The sequence below is a fragment of the Trichosurus vulpecula genome, chromosome X (genome assembly GCF_011100635.1).
Source record: "Trichosurus vulpecula isolate mTriVul1 chromosome X, mTriVul1.pri, whole genome shotgun sequence".
NCBI classification, from domain to species: Eukaryota; Metazoa; Chordata; class Mammalia; order Diprotodontia; family Phalangeridae; genus Trichosurus; species Trichosurus vulpecula.
In genome coordinates this window covers 49,965,768-49,983,605 of record NC_050582.1, presented here as the reverse complement: position 1 = coordinate 49,983,605, position 17,838 = coordinate 49,965,768, and the positions used below count along the sequence as shown (strand labels likewise).

At 44.5% G+C, this 17,838-nt stretch overlaps 1 protein-coding gene across 2 annotated transcripts in view; it reads left to right on the top strand.

Annotated features, from left to right (window-relative positions):
• GRIA3 (glutamate ionotropic receptor AMPA type subunit 3) overlaps positions 1-17,838 on the top strand; it is a 197,015-nt gene that overhangs the window by 111,728 nt on the left and 67,449 nt on the right. For both annotated transcript variants that reach the window (XM_036740134.1, XM_036740135.1), the window contains exons 9-10: positions 4,618-4,994; positions 15,120-15,318. In XM_036740134.1, coding sequence (XP_036596029.1) covers positions 4,618-4,994; positions 15,120-15,318 — 576 coding nt within the window. The remainder of the gene's footprint in view (positions 1-4,617; positions 4,995-15,119; positions 15,319-17,838) is intronic.

The following is a 17,838-nucleotide window of genomic DNA, read 5'->3' as shown; positions in this document are numbered from 1 at the left end:
AGGTCAGTGTTTGGGGCAAGAAAGCGAAATGCTTACGTCTTTAGGAAGTCGTGCCCTTTGGGAACCTGGAATCAGTGTAGTGACCATAAATGGAGTATGGTGGAAGGACAAGAAATCCCTTTTCCTAGGGTTAAACTTTCTCACCAGGAAGCAGCAACTCCCATTTCTTTGTTTTCCAACTTTACGACTCACAACAGAATTTCCTCATAGCATGCCAGTGAGACAGGTAATATGAGTGAATAAAATGATGAATGAATGAAAAAGTATTTCTTAAGTTCTTACTATGTGCAGAGCACCATGCTAAGTGCCAGGGATGCAGAGATGGGAAGAAGACAGACTCAGCACCCAAGGAGCTCACATTCTAAGGAGAGAGACAACATGGAGAGGAGGGCAGCTAGAGAGGCCCACGGGGCACTGGGGCAGTGAGGCAGATCATGAGGCTGTATAAAACCATATCCATTTCTGATATTGAACCATGGGATAGCACCAAGAGCACTGATGCAGAGGAGTGTAGCTGTGGCTTTTCATACGTGCTTGTTGATCGACTGGTTGTGTGACCTTGGGCAAGTCACTCAACCTCCCTCAGAATCAGTTTCCTGCTCTGTAAAATAAGGGACCTGAGGTCTCTTGCAGCTCTAGGTCTAGGATCTGTGATCCTGCAGCACCTTGGGTCCCAGGAGAAAAGGCAGATAGGTGGCTCAGTACGGAGAGTAACTTCACTCCATCTGTGACTTCCCTCTGTACTCATCAGTCCCGCAGTAAAAGGAAGGGTTTATAACAAATGTAAGTGAGGGATTCTGGAAGCTCTGAAAGGGTTAAAATTGCAATATCCATCAGTAGCAGCCCCACGCACTCCAGAAATGATGTCCCTTTGGGCACTTCAATGGGAAGCTTGGGCTCTGTACTGGAAATGGAAAGGATCATAGACTAGAGCTGGGAGGGACTTCAGAAGCCACCTAGTCCAGCCCCCTTGTTTCATAGATGGGGAAACTGAGGTCCAGGGAGGGAAAGGGAGTTGTCCAAAGTCACACAGAGGATCATAGACCTAGCGCTAGAAGGGACTTCAGAAGCCACTTAGTGCATCCCCCTCACTTTACAGATGGGGAAACTGAAGCTCAGGGAGGCATGCCAAGGCAGTCAATGGCAAAATCAGTATTCAAACCCAGATCATCTGATTCCAGAGTCAGCATTCTTTCTTCTCTTCCACTCTCATGAGCATTCCATATCTTCCTTCAAAATACCCTCCCCACAGTTCATCTGAGCTCTGACTCTGGGCCTGAGCCTGAGCCTGCTGACAGCCCCAGATGTGCTTTGTGACCTCTCTGGGCCCCCCCAATGGAAGAGCTGAGAGCTGCTTTCTGCCTGGCCCCTATTTGCCTCCTCCAGTGCAGACCAATGGGTGAGGGAGGTAACTTAGTCCTCTTACCCCCCTGACTGCCCTCAAGGATTACACAGTGGCTTTCCTCCTGCCTGGAGGCTAAGCTGCTTTATGCTCACCTTTCGGGCTCTTCTCCCTTTATCCAGCTGCGCCACGCTTCTTCCTGGGTGCTTTTGAAGGCTCAGCTGGAAGGCTTCGCTCCTCTCTGGGCCAGGGCTGCTTTCCACTTCAGTGAGGCTTAATTGACAGCAGGTTTAATGTACTTCTTCATTAGGAAGATACCGCATTCGGAGAAAGAACAGTCCTGCATTGCCTTTTTCTAAAAGAAGCTCCAAAAGCACACAGGAAGAAATGCCAAGTGGAGGCGAGAACCCCAGTGCCTGAGGGGAAGAGAGCTGCCTTCTAGCTGTTCAGGCCAACGAGGCTTCTGGGGGCACCCAGAAGTCCCAGGGGACAGCCTCCTCTTTGGTGAGCGGGCAGACATCTGCAGACGAGATGCCTGCGTGGCTCTTAGAGGGGGCGTTTCTTCGGCTCTGAGATGGGGATAAAATAGTGGAATGGTGGATAGAGAGGTGCCTCCATTTTCCCCTGTATAAAAAAAGGGGAATGAACCATACCATCTGTAGTATCCCTTCCAACCCTAAAATCCTATTCATACATTGCCTACAACCTGTGTGACCTTGGGTAAGTCCCTTCCCCTCCATGAGCCTCAGTTTTCCTATCTGTAAAATGAAGGTGATGGTCTAGATGGCCTCAGAGGCCCCTTCTAGCTCCAGCTCTGTGATCCCATAACCATGAACCCTCTGACCTGTATTGAGGATAATGGGAGAGGAGGTCAGACAGCAGAGTAGGTTATGAAGGGACCGGCCTGCCAAAGTGGGGGCTCAGGACTCGACCCAGTGGGCTTTAGAGAACCATTTCAGGTTCTTCCAAGAGCCCTGCTATTCCAGAGGATGGCCTGCAATGGTAACTCATAACCAAGTAATAGAACAAAACCAGAGTCAAGCTGACCCTTGCCAATATTCAGGTCCAATGATATGAAAAGCGCTCTTTGTTCCTGTGGTCTAGACACCCCACCCCCTTCCCCGTTCAGCTTCAATGGAGGCCTTTGAAAGAGAGTGGGGTTTATGGCCAGAGCCCAGAGACTAAACATAAAGCCCTTTAAGGATTATGAAGGATCAAAGTGGCCAGAGGAGAAAGGGAGTATAAGAGTCCTTATTCCCATTTTTCAGATAGAGAAACTGAGGCTCCAGAAGGGGATGTGACTTGTCCAGGATCACCCTCTAAGGGCTGGGCTGTTGTGCTCAACAAGCAATTATTAATTGAACTGGAAAGACCCGTGGCACAGCCCCTCCCCACCCCCATGGCCTCAAGATGTTTGAGTGATGGTATGATGGTATGACCCTGTATGATGGTAGACCTCACTCTGAGTCTTTCTAGGACAGGGCTTCTACGACTTGCCTGTGTCCTGGACCCCTTCAGCAGTCTGGGGCTGACCATAGGCCCCTTCTCAGAATAGTGTTTGCAACTGCAAAAAAAGCCAAACACGGAAGATTAGAAAAGAACCCAAAGGCTACTACAAATAAAGATAGCACTTTTTTCCCACTGAAGCACTGGGTCCGAAGGGCTGCTGGGTACAGCACATAGAAGGCCAAATTCCAACTAGGGGACACACAGTTGAAATCTCACTTCGGACATTTACCAGCTGGGTGAACCCCGGGCAAGTCTTTTCACAGCCCTGGACCTCAGTTTCCTCCTCTGTCAAATGAGAAACTTAACTATCTAGGTCCTTTCGACTCTGACATTGTGTGATTTTTTTGCCTCATGCTATCAAAATGTCCTAATACAGAATGAAATCATTTTCCAGTGCTTCATTCTGCCATAGAAATGACCTTGTGGTCTTGGACAGGTCTGGGTCTTGTTCCACCAGGAGTCAAGGTCTGGGAGGACCTACCAAGAGGGGAAGACTTTCATGTGCTGGCTAATGACAGATCCAAGGCCTAGCCTCCCTTAGCACAGAGAGGTTCTTAGCCAAAGGGTTGGCCACTAGGGAATGGCTCTGGGGGGCCCAAAGCAATTCATGAAGCCTTCTCTGAAGGCATGAAGGCTTGTGTTCTAGACCAGTAAAGGCCATATCCACAGACTGAGGACACCAGGGATCCCTGAAGCTCATTCTTTTACATGTTCAAATAGGTCACAGATTAGAGCATGCTACCCAAAACATAAGTCCCTATGGTAAAAGCTTGACATATAGCCTATGATGCCAATCCAGATGCCAACATTACAAAGAGATTGTAGGATCCCACAATCTGAGCTCTAGAGCTGGGAGGGACCTCAGAGGCTCTCTCCTCCAACCCCTTCATTTTAAAGAGGAGGAAACTGAGAGTTGATACTCAGAACACAGGGAGGGGGAAAGGGACTTGCCCAAGGTCACACAGATATTGTCAGAAGCAAGATTCAAACCCAGGTCTTCCTGAGTTGCAAGTCTAGCATTTTACATTTGGTCTTCCATTGTTCTCACTCTGCATTTCCCTTATAATTGCACTTATAAAATCAATTAACCCTCAAACATGTACATGTGCAGATAGAGCCCCTGTATCTGGTACTGGGGAGGGAGCAGGGAAAGGGGGGAAGGACACAAAGACAAAGATTTAGTCCCTGTCTTCAAGGTGCTTATAGTCTATCATAGGTTTCCAACGTGGGTGATATCGCCCCCTTGGGGGCGCTGGAATGATCGGGGGGGTGGTATTTTTTTTTGAAATGATATAAATTTTAAAAAAACATTCAAGGGTTAAAGAAAGTAGATTTCTAGGGGGGGCACTGAGTAATTTTTTTGAAAAGGGGGCGGTAGGCCAAATAAGTTTGGGAACCTCTGTAAAAGCCAAGGCACAAACCCATGAGCCAGCCAACAATGCTTCGGGAGTTACGTACCAGACTCTGAGAGTGCTCTGAGTGGCCATATTAATAATTGCCAAAAGGTAGAACCATAGAACGTCTGAGCTGGAAGGGCCTTTTGAGATCTTACAGTCTAGCTTCTTCATTTTACAGAGGAGGAATCTGAGATGGAACATAGCCTACTGAAGGACACATGCCTAGTAAATGGGGGAATTCCAAGCCAAGGTTTCCCCTAAATGATGTCACGTCATCATCTCTTTGCATTATACCAAGCTGCGTCTTTTGAATGGCGAGTGACAAATGGAAATGTTGTCTCTAAGTCATTTGTTTTCTTGGTTTTTCAGAGAGCGGATATAGCTGTGGCCCCCCTCACTATAACACTGGTCCGTGAAGAAGTGATAGACTTTTCCAAGCCCTTCATGAGTCTGGGCATCTCGATCATGATTAAGAAGCCTCAGAAATCCAAGCCGGGAGTGTTCTCTTTTCTTGACCCCTTGGCCTATGAGATCTGGATGTGCATCGTCTTTGCCTACATTGGCGTCAGTGTCGTTCTTTTCCTGGTCAGCAGATTCAGTCCTTACGAATGGCACTTGGAAGATAGTAATGAAGAACCTCGGGACCCCCAGAGCCCTCCTGACCCACCTAATGAATTTGGAATCTTTAATAGCCTCTGGTTTTCCCTGGGTGCCTTTATGCAGCAAGGATGTGATATTTCTCCAAGGTTTGTTTCCACATCATTCTCATCCCCCTTCTTGCATTTTGCAGTCATACACAAGGGTCATGGTGAACATATGCTATGTTCATAAGCATCTTGACTACAAATTTCTTTCATTTACCACTCCATCCAAAGCAAAGCATCATCAGACCATTTAGCTCGCTAGCATCCTTCAAGAAAGTTGTGTGAATACATTTCTGCTATAATATCTATATTTACATATGTTACAGCTAATATACAAACTCTGGCTAAAGTCAATATTGACCAGCTAGTCTTATGTTTATCAGAGAAGTCTAAGTAATGTAGTCTTAAGTCAAACAATGAGGGTTTCCTATTGAGCCAGGCTGAGGGAGGCATCAGTGGGGCGAGCCCTAGACAAACATATGAAAGTGGGGGAAGCTTGTCTTTGGTACCCACTCATTTCTCCTTATGTATCTTCTATCTCTCAGGTACCCTGTGCCCTCTGGGTGCTCAGAGCTGCCCTCTACTGTGGTGCCCCATGTTATTCTCCCTTGATAATTCCCCAAACAGACCTTTCCTTCTATCCTTTCCCCCATAAACACTCACCTGACTGTCCTTCCATTCCTTTTCAGCTAACCATCTAGTTGATAACCAAACTACTGTCACTAAGGTCTTTTTAATTGTTAAAGACTCAATAAGTTGGCCCTCCAGAATACTTGTTCTTTGACAAGGGACTCCTGGAGATAATTCCTTAACCTAAGGAAATTCCCCTCAACCAAACATTATGAAGTGCCCCCAACTCATGCTAGTAGGATATCAGGCATCTCAATGGTCCAAGGAGGGATGTATTTAGAACTCGTAAAGTATAGCATGTAACTGAGCGCTCATTACACTTCATAAACTAAATTTTCAGTCTTATTCCCACACTTGCAGTGCTAACTATTACTAAGATGAGAATTGAATCTCATTTAGCAATAAAGACATCATGGGGGCAGAGGGAGCACGAAATTGATCATCATCCACATTATCAACGGCCACTGAGGCATTGATCAGAGTTTGGACTCAGCCATGAAATAGATAACAGCTAAAGCCAAGTCTCGAGCCCGTAGAGGCTGTAAAAAGAACAAGGTCTTTGAGTCTGAACAACACTCAGAGAGTTACCATTTGCAATAACCCAATTGACTCAAATACATTCTGTTAGTGCTGCCTTCTCTTGTTTGAAAACCATAGTCACCAGGGCTTGAATGCAACATGCCCTGGCTAGCCACAGCTCAGACAGGCCCTGGGCCTAGTGCTCCTCTCAGTCCCATATCCCCCTCCCCAAAATGGGTCACTCCTTACCATTTTGGCACTTAACAATGTAGGGCATCCCATGACTTTCATCTGGGCCTCATTGGTTGGGCAGGTTTCCTTTAAAAATTTGCATTTGTCTGTCTGTTGCAAATTAAGAAAGTGAATGACCATTAATGAAGGCTATTGGAACACAGCCAGTAACTCTATGGTGAGATGATAGTGTACACTCATTAAGATTGACAGTTTTAATAGCTTTGCATAAATAAAGCTCTCCAAACTGGATTGATGATCTCACCACCGGAGATGAGCATGCTTCACACAGGACTCTTTTAAAGGACCATTTGTTTTAGGTGGGTTTCCCCAAATCACTTTAAGAAATATTAACTTTAAAGTAGGCTGGTGTCCTGGAACTGGCGAGCCAGGCAGGTTTTGAAAGTTTGGTAGCAATATTTATGGGGCGACACTTAAGTGGCAGAGGAATGTAGCAGGCTATTATCCCCATGGCAAAGACCATGTTCTCCTGCAAAGACAAAGATACCAGGGGCGATTGTGAGCAAGCAGCCATTTACTTCTTCAGAGTATATAATTATCGTCTTTAGAAGCCCTGTGTTTTCTACTAGGCATGTGATCCTTTCCAGGAACAGAATGCACCCACCCTCTCTGGTTTTCACCCATCGAAAAAGAGAGCATCCTTGGATTTCAAATAGCATTTCATACTCCATACCGCTGGGGTCACCTCTGCAAAATGAGTTGGAACTAGCCTCAGTGCCCAAATTTTGCTATTTGGCTGGTTGGTTGTTTTTTTAACTACTCCAGCAGTCTTTGTTATGACATACATTTACATATGCCCCAAATCAGGGGACAATAGATTTAGAACTGGAAAAGACCTCAGAAGGTATCCAATTCAGCCCCTTAGAAGCTAGTAGAGTCACAGATTTAGAGCTAAAAGAGACCTTGGAGGCTGAGTCCGACCCCCTCATTTTAAAGTTCACAAACTTGAGGTCAAAGGTAGTTAAGGAACTTGCCTCTGATCACATAGGTAACAGGGATCAGAGGGAAGCTTTAAAGCTCCTGTGACTGTAGATCCAATGTGCTTCACACCCTCCCAGGCCTCCTTTTCTCATGGCGTCCTTCCCATTCAGAAGTAAGTGCTCACATGTCCAGCATTTGGAGGCTTCCAATGGGCTTCTCTCCTAGCAGCTCTGGGAGGAGTATTATCATGTCCATTTTATAGATGAGGAAACCAAGGCACTGAGAGGCTAAAAGGAGGTACAGGGTCGAACAGCTAGTAAGTGTCAGAGCTATAAACTGAGTTCAGATGTCTTGGCTCAGAGTCCGGCCTTTTTGTCCCTGCACCAGGAAGATGTAACCTGTTGGCCTCTCAAGGCCCCTAGACAACAGATGTCTTGTTTTGTTTTAAACAGTTGCCATTTGAAGCAAGATCTATGCATCTGCAATTAACTTTCCACAAATGCCTTTGTACCGCAATGGTAAATGGAGGAATTATGAAACATTGTCCCCCAAAGTGCTGAGAGGGACCTTGGAATATGGAACATAAAACCCTAGAATGTCATACCAGGAGAAAGACCTTAGAACACAGAACGTTAGACTCAGGAGGGCCCAGAAAACAGAACTTAGGTCAATGCTTTCTAACCTAAATAAAAAATGGATTCCTGTGGGCTGCGTCTTGATCGAGAAAACTACAAATTCATAATATCTATATTTTATTTTCATTGATTTTGTTAAACATTTTCCAGTGACATTTTAATCTGGTTCAGGTAGCATTGGAGAGTTTTCCCCTTCAGACCATGAGTTCGACACCCCTGCCTTAGAACATAGACTATAGGATGTTAGAACTGGGAAGGCCCTTGGAACAGAGAATGGCAGATGTGGGAGAGAGCTTAGAATGGAGAATGGCAAATGTAGGAGAGACCCTAGAACAGAGAATGGCATATGTAGGAGAGAGCTTAGAACAGAGAATGGCAGATGTGGGTGAGAGCTTAGAATGGAGAATGGCAGATGTAGGAGAGACCTTAGAACAGAGAACAGCAGACATAGGAGAGAGCTTAGAACAGAGAATCTCAGAACTGGGGGGGACCAAAAAACAAAGAATGGCAAAGCTGGGGAAGAGCTTTAAAAGGGAGAGTGTCTAGTCTGAGAGGGACCTTGGAGATGATCTATCTCAACTCTTCACTTGACAGAGGAAGAAACTGAGAACTCAATAGGGGAACAGACTTAAACAAGCTCCTACAGTCGGGCAGAGCTAGGCTGAGGATAGCATCTCCACAGGCCCCATGGGCCAGCCCTGCTTCCCTCCTTTCTTACCCCGTTCTGGGTTGCCTTGCACCCAGATGCTGCCCCCACTTGGGTTTGCTTTGTCTCTCTCCTCCAGTTGATGCCCAGTGTTTGTGTTCTGGTTTCCCAATCTCTAATGAGCCTGTGCCTTGGCTCAGCCTGTTAACAAACATAAGCCCTTAGAGCATTTCAAATGCTATTGACCATGTGTTCACCCAAATTAACGGGCCAGGAAACAAGTGCTGGGCCATCATAAGAAGAGCTGTGTGCATCATTCCATGTCAGCCAGACTGAGCTATTGACAGTGTCCTGAGGGCCAGGAGAATCTGGGCAAATGTTAAGTTTGACACTTTTAATTCCCTTGACTGAACACAATGAATGAGTTTGCTCTATATCAAACTGCAGGGAGAGGCAAATATCAAAAGGGTAACCTTACCCAAACACTGAGCCTGCTTCTACACACACCAACCAATCACAGCACACAAAAGGAGAGATACAATTCAAATGCTCTGAGCCTCAGTTTCTCCTTCTGTTAAGTGAAAACATTGGATTAGATGATCCCTAAGGCCCCTTCCAGCTCCGACAGCTTATATGATCCCATGAGCCCCTTCCTTCTCAGTCTCAGTTTCTCCTTCTGGCAAATGAAGTTAGATTATATGACCTCTAATGTTCCTTCCACCTCCATTAGACTGTGAGCTTCTTGAGGGCAGGGGCGGTTTTTGCCTTTCTTTATATCCCCAGCCCTTAGCACAGTGTCTGACACACTTAAGAAATGCTTGTTGACTCTGACAGCCAGTGATCCCATGAGCTTCCCCTCCTTTCCCTTTCTAGGCCTCACTTGGCTGTTGTTCTAGCTCTGACATCCAATTCAGTGGCTCCATAACTGGTTCCTGTTTGAAATCACCTGATTTTTTTCCAGACCGGTTTGTGAGCATGGGCTTAGATACAGCCTAATGCTAGTAAAAACTGGGCATTTGAAAAAATCATTCCACCCTTCGCCTTCCAAATATAAAGCATTTCCATCACTATTTCTTAGCAACAGGGGCAAATGAGCGCCTTCTCAAAGCCCTAGCCATTCGTCCTCTCTCCCCACCTCATACAGCCTCCATAATGTTGTGATTGGCCTCATCAGCCCTTAGTATCTTCCCAACCCTGCCAGAAGCGCACAGCTTTGTCTTCTTCCCCAGAAGGGATGTCTTTGAAGGAGTTTAACAAGCAGACAGACTCGCACAGACAGACAGAGTTGCCACAGCCCTTAACAGTGGGAGCAGTCTGGAAGGAAGCCAGCCTGTTGTTCCCCACTGCATGGGAAGTGCTCCCCCTGCTGGTTGTATGCAGAACTGCTGCAGGCTTAGCCAAGGTGGGGATCAAACTGGTCCGTCCAGCCATGTCTTTGCTGTCCTTGGTACTGAGAAAGATGAGATGAAGCTTGAATCAGGTAACACTGACTTCTTGAGACCAGCCAACCTCCTCCTTGTTCCAAAGCCATTCTTCTCCCGCTTTCTCTAGGTAGTAGATGAGCAGGGGGGAAATCCACTCTAGTGACACATAGATTAATGAACCTCTTTATGCAGAGCAATAAACATGACAATAAAGACAGCAGGGATTGGGGAGGAAGTTTTTTTTTTCTTTTCTGCTCACCTCAAGCAACATCCTTTCGTCTTCTGATATATGACCAGCACCTCTTCTTCCTGCTGCAAATTCACTTTAGGGGAGCCAGGGTAATAAATAGATGATGTAATAGCAACATTTTTATTACAACTATTTCACAAGGTCTGTGGCTAAAAGCCAACATTTTCCATCTCAGGGACACAGTTCCTTTTTCCCATCAGAGAGAGCCATAAGAGCTGATGATCGATTCTGCACGTTTTGGGTTTCGGGTGTTTTGTTTTGGTTTTTATCCTCTTCTTAATTGGTCACAGCCGTGGAACAGTGAGCAGTATGAAAATGGAGTATATTTTTGGAAAAAGGAAATTAAAAAAAAAAGGAATCACCAAAAGTCTATGTAAAAGAGAAATAGATTTACAATTTGGACACTTCTTTGTTAGCAAAGTGGAGAGTTATATATTTTCTTATGGGAGGAAGGTTAAGGGCCCATCCCTCACTTTTAGCACCCTATCAGAGGTTATAAAATGCATTTTATGATTAACTTGGAAATCGTGGTTTCTCGTGCTCAACAGATAACAAGTACAGTGTTTGTTATTGGCTCAGTCTTTCAGAATTTTTTATTTGGCTTGCCTCTCCTTTCTCTTCCTTCTAATTTGCTTTAACTTCCTGCTACCTCAATCCTCCCAAGTATGATTCACTAATTAGAATGCCCCATTACAGGCACAGGAAGTGCCGGTGTTGGGAAGCCGTTTCATTATAGTAACCTTAAGATCTGTCTCATGCATGAAAACTTGGTCTGAAATGAACACTAAAGCAACGTGCCAATTTAGTAAAGGGGGAAATGACATCTTGAAAGGTGACAGGCCTTTTAGCTCAACTCTATAGTTTTGTCTGCTTTTAATAGAGCCTTTGTCAAAAGTGACAGGACTCGCCCATCAATGTCACTTTGTCTAGCTGTGGCTGCCATTTGAGATGTGGTCATAATCATTTGCAATGAAGAAAGTAACTCAACATGTAAATGGACATGCAGCTCATTCCTCTCATAGGAGCTGAACTCCCATCCCCCACCTCTCCCTCCAGGGGACTGATAACCCTTTACAAGTGTGTAGGGAGAGAGTGGTGAGAATGTCAAAAAGGAGTCCTTGCCAGAGCTACTTGGGTGGAGGGGGGATGTGGAAACTACGACTTCTAAATCTCATAGAGATTCCAAATGAAAGGCATTATCAACATGATAGCCAAAATCAGTAGCCTAGTAGATATAGGTATTCGTGACCACCTTAGTGGACATTTTCCAGCGGACTGGATTTTTTTTTGGTTATGTCAGATCCTTGTTCTCTCTGTACTGGAGTCCAATATAGCAAGGAATTTGTAATTAGAGACTAGCAATGACTGCTGTAGTTTCTGGTACATAGGTACCACCATATGCAAAGAAATGCAGAAAAAATTGTCCTCATAATTGTCTAATTCAATAGCAAAGTAGATCTAGGCATTCATGGCCACTTTGGTGACCATTTTCCAGTGGATTTGGATGCTTTACCTGGTAATTTAGATCAAGCGTCTCTGAATCAACTGTGGAGCTGGTCAAAAGAACCATGCATAACTTTGGTAATACATTCATGCTGTGTGCCGTATCTTCCAAAAGGCCCTCTCTGTTCCCTTCCCTCTATCACAAGTGGACCATATGGAACAACCTGTGAGTTTGCACCCTGGTTCCCAGGGGCAGAATGTTCACCGTTCTGGGTCCCACTGTAACCCCTGAAGGCCTCCCAAATATGTCCTCCCGTAAGACTGTCAAGGCCCATTCCTCTCAATGACAGTCTCACTGCTCTGTCCATTCCATCCATTCTCAGGGTGGCTCTGGCTCTCCTGTACCTTTAAGTGAATTTTCAGTGTGAATAAGAAAATGGCATCTTGCAGAAATCACTCACCATTCCCATTTCTCTCCTCTTGGAACCACAAAGGAGAGATATTTTCTTGCTGATTAACAAAGCGAAGCTACTTACAGGGATTAAACCTTATACACTAATAATTGTTTCCCAAGTCGTCCAAATCAGTCAGGAACTAATTAAATGCACATATATCCCCCCCTCCCCAAAAAAGGAGAAATAGCTTATAGAAGGTCCAGCTTTCTAAAAGAAACGTTCTGTGTATTTTTGGTGTCCAGAAGTGTAACATTCATCTCTGAGTCATCCAGATGTTTTCTTCCCTGCAAGGGAAACATTCTCCCACTGCAACCCTGAGAGAGAATAATTATTAGTTGGCAAAAACCTGTTAGCAAAGTGGCTTTTCATGTTGGAGGGGCTTGAAGTGTTTGTGTTCAGGAAAGAATTAAATAAATAATCCATTTTGTATAGCCAGAGAACAAAGCTAAGCAGCAAGAATAGAGGCCTTGAAAAACAAAGTAGGTTTTGTAACCATGATTCAGTGTTAAGATGAATCTCTATCCATCCAACATGGGTGCTACTTTCATGGGGATAGATCACAACCCTTTCAAACCTTCTCATCCACTGTGGGTCTCTCTCCCACTTCTGAAGGAGGTGTGGACTTGTGATTTCAACAGTATAAGGAACTACTTGGTGGGAAACTCTATCCACCAATGAAAACTGGCAATTCATCCTCAACTTGGCATTGTTGAGAGCCACCCAGAACCTTAAGAGGTTAAGTGACTTGGCCAGGGTCACATAGAAGAAGGACTTGAGCCCCAACTTCAAAGCTAGTCCTCTACCTTCTATACTATGGTACCAGTTATAGATTCTTGGCATTTGCCATAGAGGGTCTAACCAACCTTCTAGAGGCCTTAGTCAATAAACATTTATTAAGCACCTACTACATGCCCTCCGGCACTGTGCTAAGTGCTAGGGGTGCAAATATAAATGAAGAAAGACAGTCCCTGCCCTCAAAAAACTTACAATCTAATGGAGGAAGACAAAACACAAAAATCCAAAATGTGGGGGAAGAGGCAGAGAAGATACCCATTGGGGGAGCATAGTGGAGAGTCAGTCAGAGATATCCCAAAGTAGTGCAGCCAGATGAGAAACGAGATGAGCCCTCTCCTTAAATGGAGGTTTGGGGTTCATGGCCCCACCCTCCAATCAGAGGGACAGAGGGTGGCAAAGAAGTAGAGTACCAAGGATGAGACTGGCTAAATATATGGTGGAAAACTCAAATAAGGACGAGAGCTATTAACCCATACATAAGGATCCCTGTAGGATGCATATTGACTTAGTTTTAAAATGTATTATTATTTGTTTTATTATGTTTTTATTTATTTTGTTAAATATTTCTCAATTACATTTTAATCTGGTTCAGGCTTCTCTTGGGAGTGTTGTGAGCCACACATGCCCACGGACCATGTATTTAACACCTCTGGGCTAAGGGATCATCTAGACGAGGGCTTCTTAAACTTTTTCCACTCTTGACCCCTTCAGCACCTCTTAAACTGTGGGTCACGACCCCATATGGGTTTGATTCAAACCCACTCATTTTACAGATGGGGAAACTGAGACCAAGATTGAGGAAGAGATTTGCCAAATGTAGAAAGTTTAAAAAGTGATATTCAAATCTGGGCCATCCAAAGTTCTTTCCACTGCTTCGCGTCCTCCCCACAAGCTTTTCTTGAACTTTATTACAATTCTTCCTCCTCCTGTACTTTTTTGTGGGCATAGGACCCTCCATGACAGAGTGCTACTGTCCCTCTTCCCCATGACAGCCTTTCAAATGCTTAAAGATAACTATCATACCCTTCCCCCCTCCAGATCTTCTCTAAGCTTCACATCCCCATGTATGGAATGACGTCCAGTTTCCACATTACCTGGTTATATAGTCACATTTTCCAAAGGCCTTCCAGATACAGTGACAACTCAAAGAAAGCACTCTCATGGTAGACCAATCATGCACCAGGGCAGGTCAGTGGGGGAGATTTTGAAGGACAACACCACTCAGATACTATTAGGTAGTGGCTTGTGAAAGTGGCTTGGTTTGTAACCTGGAAGGCTTTAGGCCCCTGCAGCAATGCAAAGAATTGAATTGGAAAGGAGGCCCAAAGACTGTCTAGAATTGGTGTTCAGCCTCAGTAGAAAGAGATCTTTATTCTCTGTGGTATCCTGTGTCAGAGGTGCTAAGTCCCACCAGCCATTCATTTCAAGAAAAAGAAATGTATAACATCTTCTTGTTCCTTTCTCCATATATAACTACTCCTTAAATGGAAAGGCTGGGCCTAACTGAACTTTAGCACTATTAAATTTCTTCCCTGGGTTCTCCACCAGTAGGCAACAATTTCATTTATATGTTTCCATTCCTCCTGTAGTGAGGAAGCATATTGCTTCTTTCTTTTCTCCTGCCACAATCTCTCCTTAAAATATCACAGAGAAATCTTGAGCTGGAAGAGATGTCAGAAGTCATCTACTCCATACCCTTCATTTTATAGAGGAAGGAACAGAGGCCCAGAGAAGGGAAGGGACTTGCCCAAGGTCACACATAGGATCCTAGATCTAGAGCTGGAAGGGGCCTCAAAGTGCACCAAGTCCCGCCCTCACATTTTACAGATGAGGAAACTGAGGCCCAGAAAGATTAAGAGATTAAGTTGCCTCAGGTCACACAGTTAATAAGTATCTGAGGTGGGATATGAACCCAAGTTTTCCTGACTCCAAACTCAGTGCCCAGTCCTGTAGATTAAAAGGGCTTTTTCCCCTGGATGTGGCAGACAATGTAGTGCTCACTGGCCATGGTTCCATGGCTGGGGGCAAACAGTATAGGTAAGAAAGGCTTTCCTAAATAAAAAACAAACCCCTATATTTTGGTTCCCAAAATAAACATCCATTCTGGCATCGTGCTATTTCAGGTAAAGGCTTTCTCACATGTGTACCCTCATATCACCTGCCCCCTTTGATGAATTGTAATTGGGTTAACCAGAAGTAATTCCATGGATTTATCAACCCCTCTGGGTTGGGGTTTGTCTTGGCTTTTATTTTGCAGATCTCTCTCGGGCAGAATTGTTGGAGGAGTTTGGTGGTTCTTCACCCTCATCATCATCTCCTCCTATACCGCCAACCTCGCTGCCTTCCTAACTGTGGAGAGGATGGTGTCGCCCATAGAGAGTGCGGAGGATCTGGCTAAGCAAACTGAGATTGCCTATGGAACCCTGGACTCAGGTTCGACCAAAGAATTCTTCCGGGTAAGTGACCTTTCATTTGTTTGGGCCTACTTCTTCTGGTTTTTGTTGTTTCGTCCAAATCATTAAATCGTTTGTTTAAAAAAAATATGGTATTTCCAAGGTGGAAGAGGCAAAAGAGAGAAGAAGGCATGAAACTGGTCTTTGAAGTAGCAGTGCTTTGCCAGTACCTGAAGTTCTGACCTTAAAAATGGGACCAACCCCAACTGGTGCCTCAGTGTACTCCATTTCTCACAGTTGAAATACCACAAAGGGTTGAGTTGCTACAGGAATCTAAGTCTGACTCAGTCACTGAGAGGTTACAGGAAAGCAAGTTATTCCTTGTTGGAAATGGATTTTCTTTTCAAATGTATGTAGATGTCCCTTTGAATTGGTATAAATATTCAGATATAGACACAGATATTGAAATAGACATAGACATAGATACAGATAAAGTTGTTGTTGTTTTTTAAACAAGTCCTATGATTTCATTGGTATAAGAAACTCCCAGGGAAAAAACTTCTACCAACAATACTAGTAAAACTCAGTCTTCCAGCCAGTCTTCCTTGAGGACTCAGCCTTGATACTGGCACCAGTGAAATGGCCAGCAGGTCCCAGGAATGGGAACTCATTCTTCTTGTTGGAGTATACTTTCCTCTCTGTTGTATGATTTGTATTGTTTCAGGCATTATCACAACTTCTTATTATACCTAAGTTAGACATGGAACTTGAACTTAGGCCAACATAGATATGTCTGAGATTACCTTCCATTTACATTGTATATATCTTGTACGTACATATTTATTTGCATATTGTCTCCCCATTAGATAGCTAGGTGGTACAGTGGATAGAGCGATGGGCCTGAAGTCAGGAAGACCTGAGTTCAAATCCAGTCGCAGACACTAGTTGTGTGACCCTAAGCAAAGTCTCTTAACTCCTGTCTGCCTCAGTTTCCACAACCATAAAATGGGGATAATAATAGCACCTACCTCCCAGGGTTGTTGTAAGGATGAATGAGATCACATTTGTAAAGCATAGGTGCTTAATAAATGCTTCTTCCTTTCCCTCCTTCACATATGAATTCCTTGAAGGTAGGGACTGTTTTTCCTTTTCGTTGTATCCCCAGCACTCAGTACAGTGCCTAGCACATAAAACATGCTCAATAAATGCTCATTGATTGACGGAGATACAAAAGCAGCTAGTTATGGATAATATATGCTGATCCTTAATATTCCAAGGCAGTTTTTCAGATTGTCTCTCAGTGGCTGCATTTTTTATTATTTGGGAGAGTATGTGTATTTGATTCTGGGGAGATATGTTCTCCACTGGGTCTTAGGCCCCAACTTTAGCAGGAGAAGCAGAATGTCCATTAGGAAAGGGATGCAAAAAGCTATCATCTGTGCCCTTAACAGAATTGACAGAGAGGAGGGGGTGACAGCTGGGAGAGATGATGGAGGGACCATTTACTTTGATTTTCACTGCAGTCTTCTTTGTCATTGGGTAATTGGACTGGACGGAATGATGCCAAGGGAGTTGGCTTGCCTTGGGTCATGCTCAGGTGATCTGGGAAGGAAAACATGCTTGTCTAGGAGGTGGTCTGTGGACTTAATTGTCACTCTATAGTATGAGATCCAGAGGACTCTAGGATTGAGACCTAAAAGGTACCTTAGAAATCACTCTGAGCACAGCACATTAGATAAGGAAAGACATCTGGCAAAAAGAAAAAGATAAGCCATCCTCTCTCATAGTGCAGGAATCAGCCCCCGACGGTGATAATAATCAGAGCTGACATTTATGTAGGCTTTAAGGTTTGCAAAGCACTTTACCAACATCATCTCATTTGGATCCCAGATAAAGGGTCCTACTGCTTGCTTTGATGCTGACCATGCAAAGTAAATCAACGTTGGGATTAAAGCAACCTGCATGAGTAAATCAGTTAGAAGTGCATTCTTTAATGTGCTACAGCAGGGTTTATCCAATTGCTGCATGGGAAATAGAAAGGGGGAAGCCTGTTTCTTGAATTGACAACAATTACCTTTTAAAAAGACAACTTTTTTCAGTTTTTTATGTGAAGCCCACCCTGCCAGGCCTTCATTGGCCAGATTAGAATCTTACATATTGGGCAAGTCCCTCCCCCGCCCCAGGCTTCAATTTTGTTCTCTATAAAATGAAGGGACTGGACAAAATGATCTTGAAGGTCCCTGAACCCATGAAGTGAAGGCATTTTCTCAGGGGCCTCTATGAAATGAGGGGTGTTGCACTAAATGACCTCTAAGACTCCTCCCAGCTATAATAGTCTCTATGTGTGAGCCAGAGCTTTCCAATCGCTCACCAGGAGCTGGAGAGAGAGAATATCCTGCCCACTCTCCTCTGTGCTATCTAAGCTGACCTCCAAACCTCCCTGTCCCACCCCTAACACTAAGAGTGTGGGATGATCAAGCCATCTTTTGGGAACGATCCCATTCTAGGCTTTTCCCAATTTGCTAACCCTAGAACCATAGAAATTAGAGCTGGACAGACCTGAGAAACACCAGAGTCATTGTC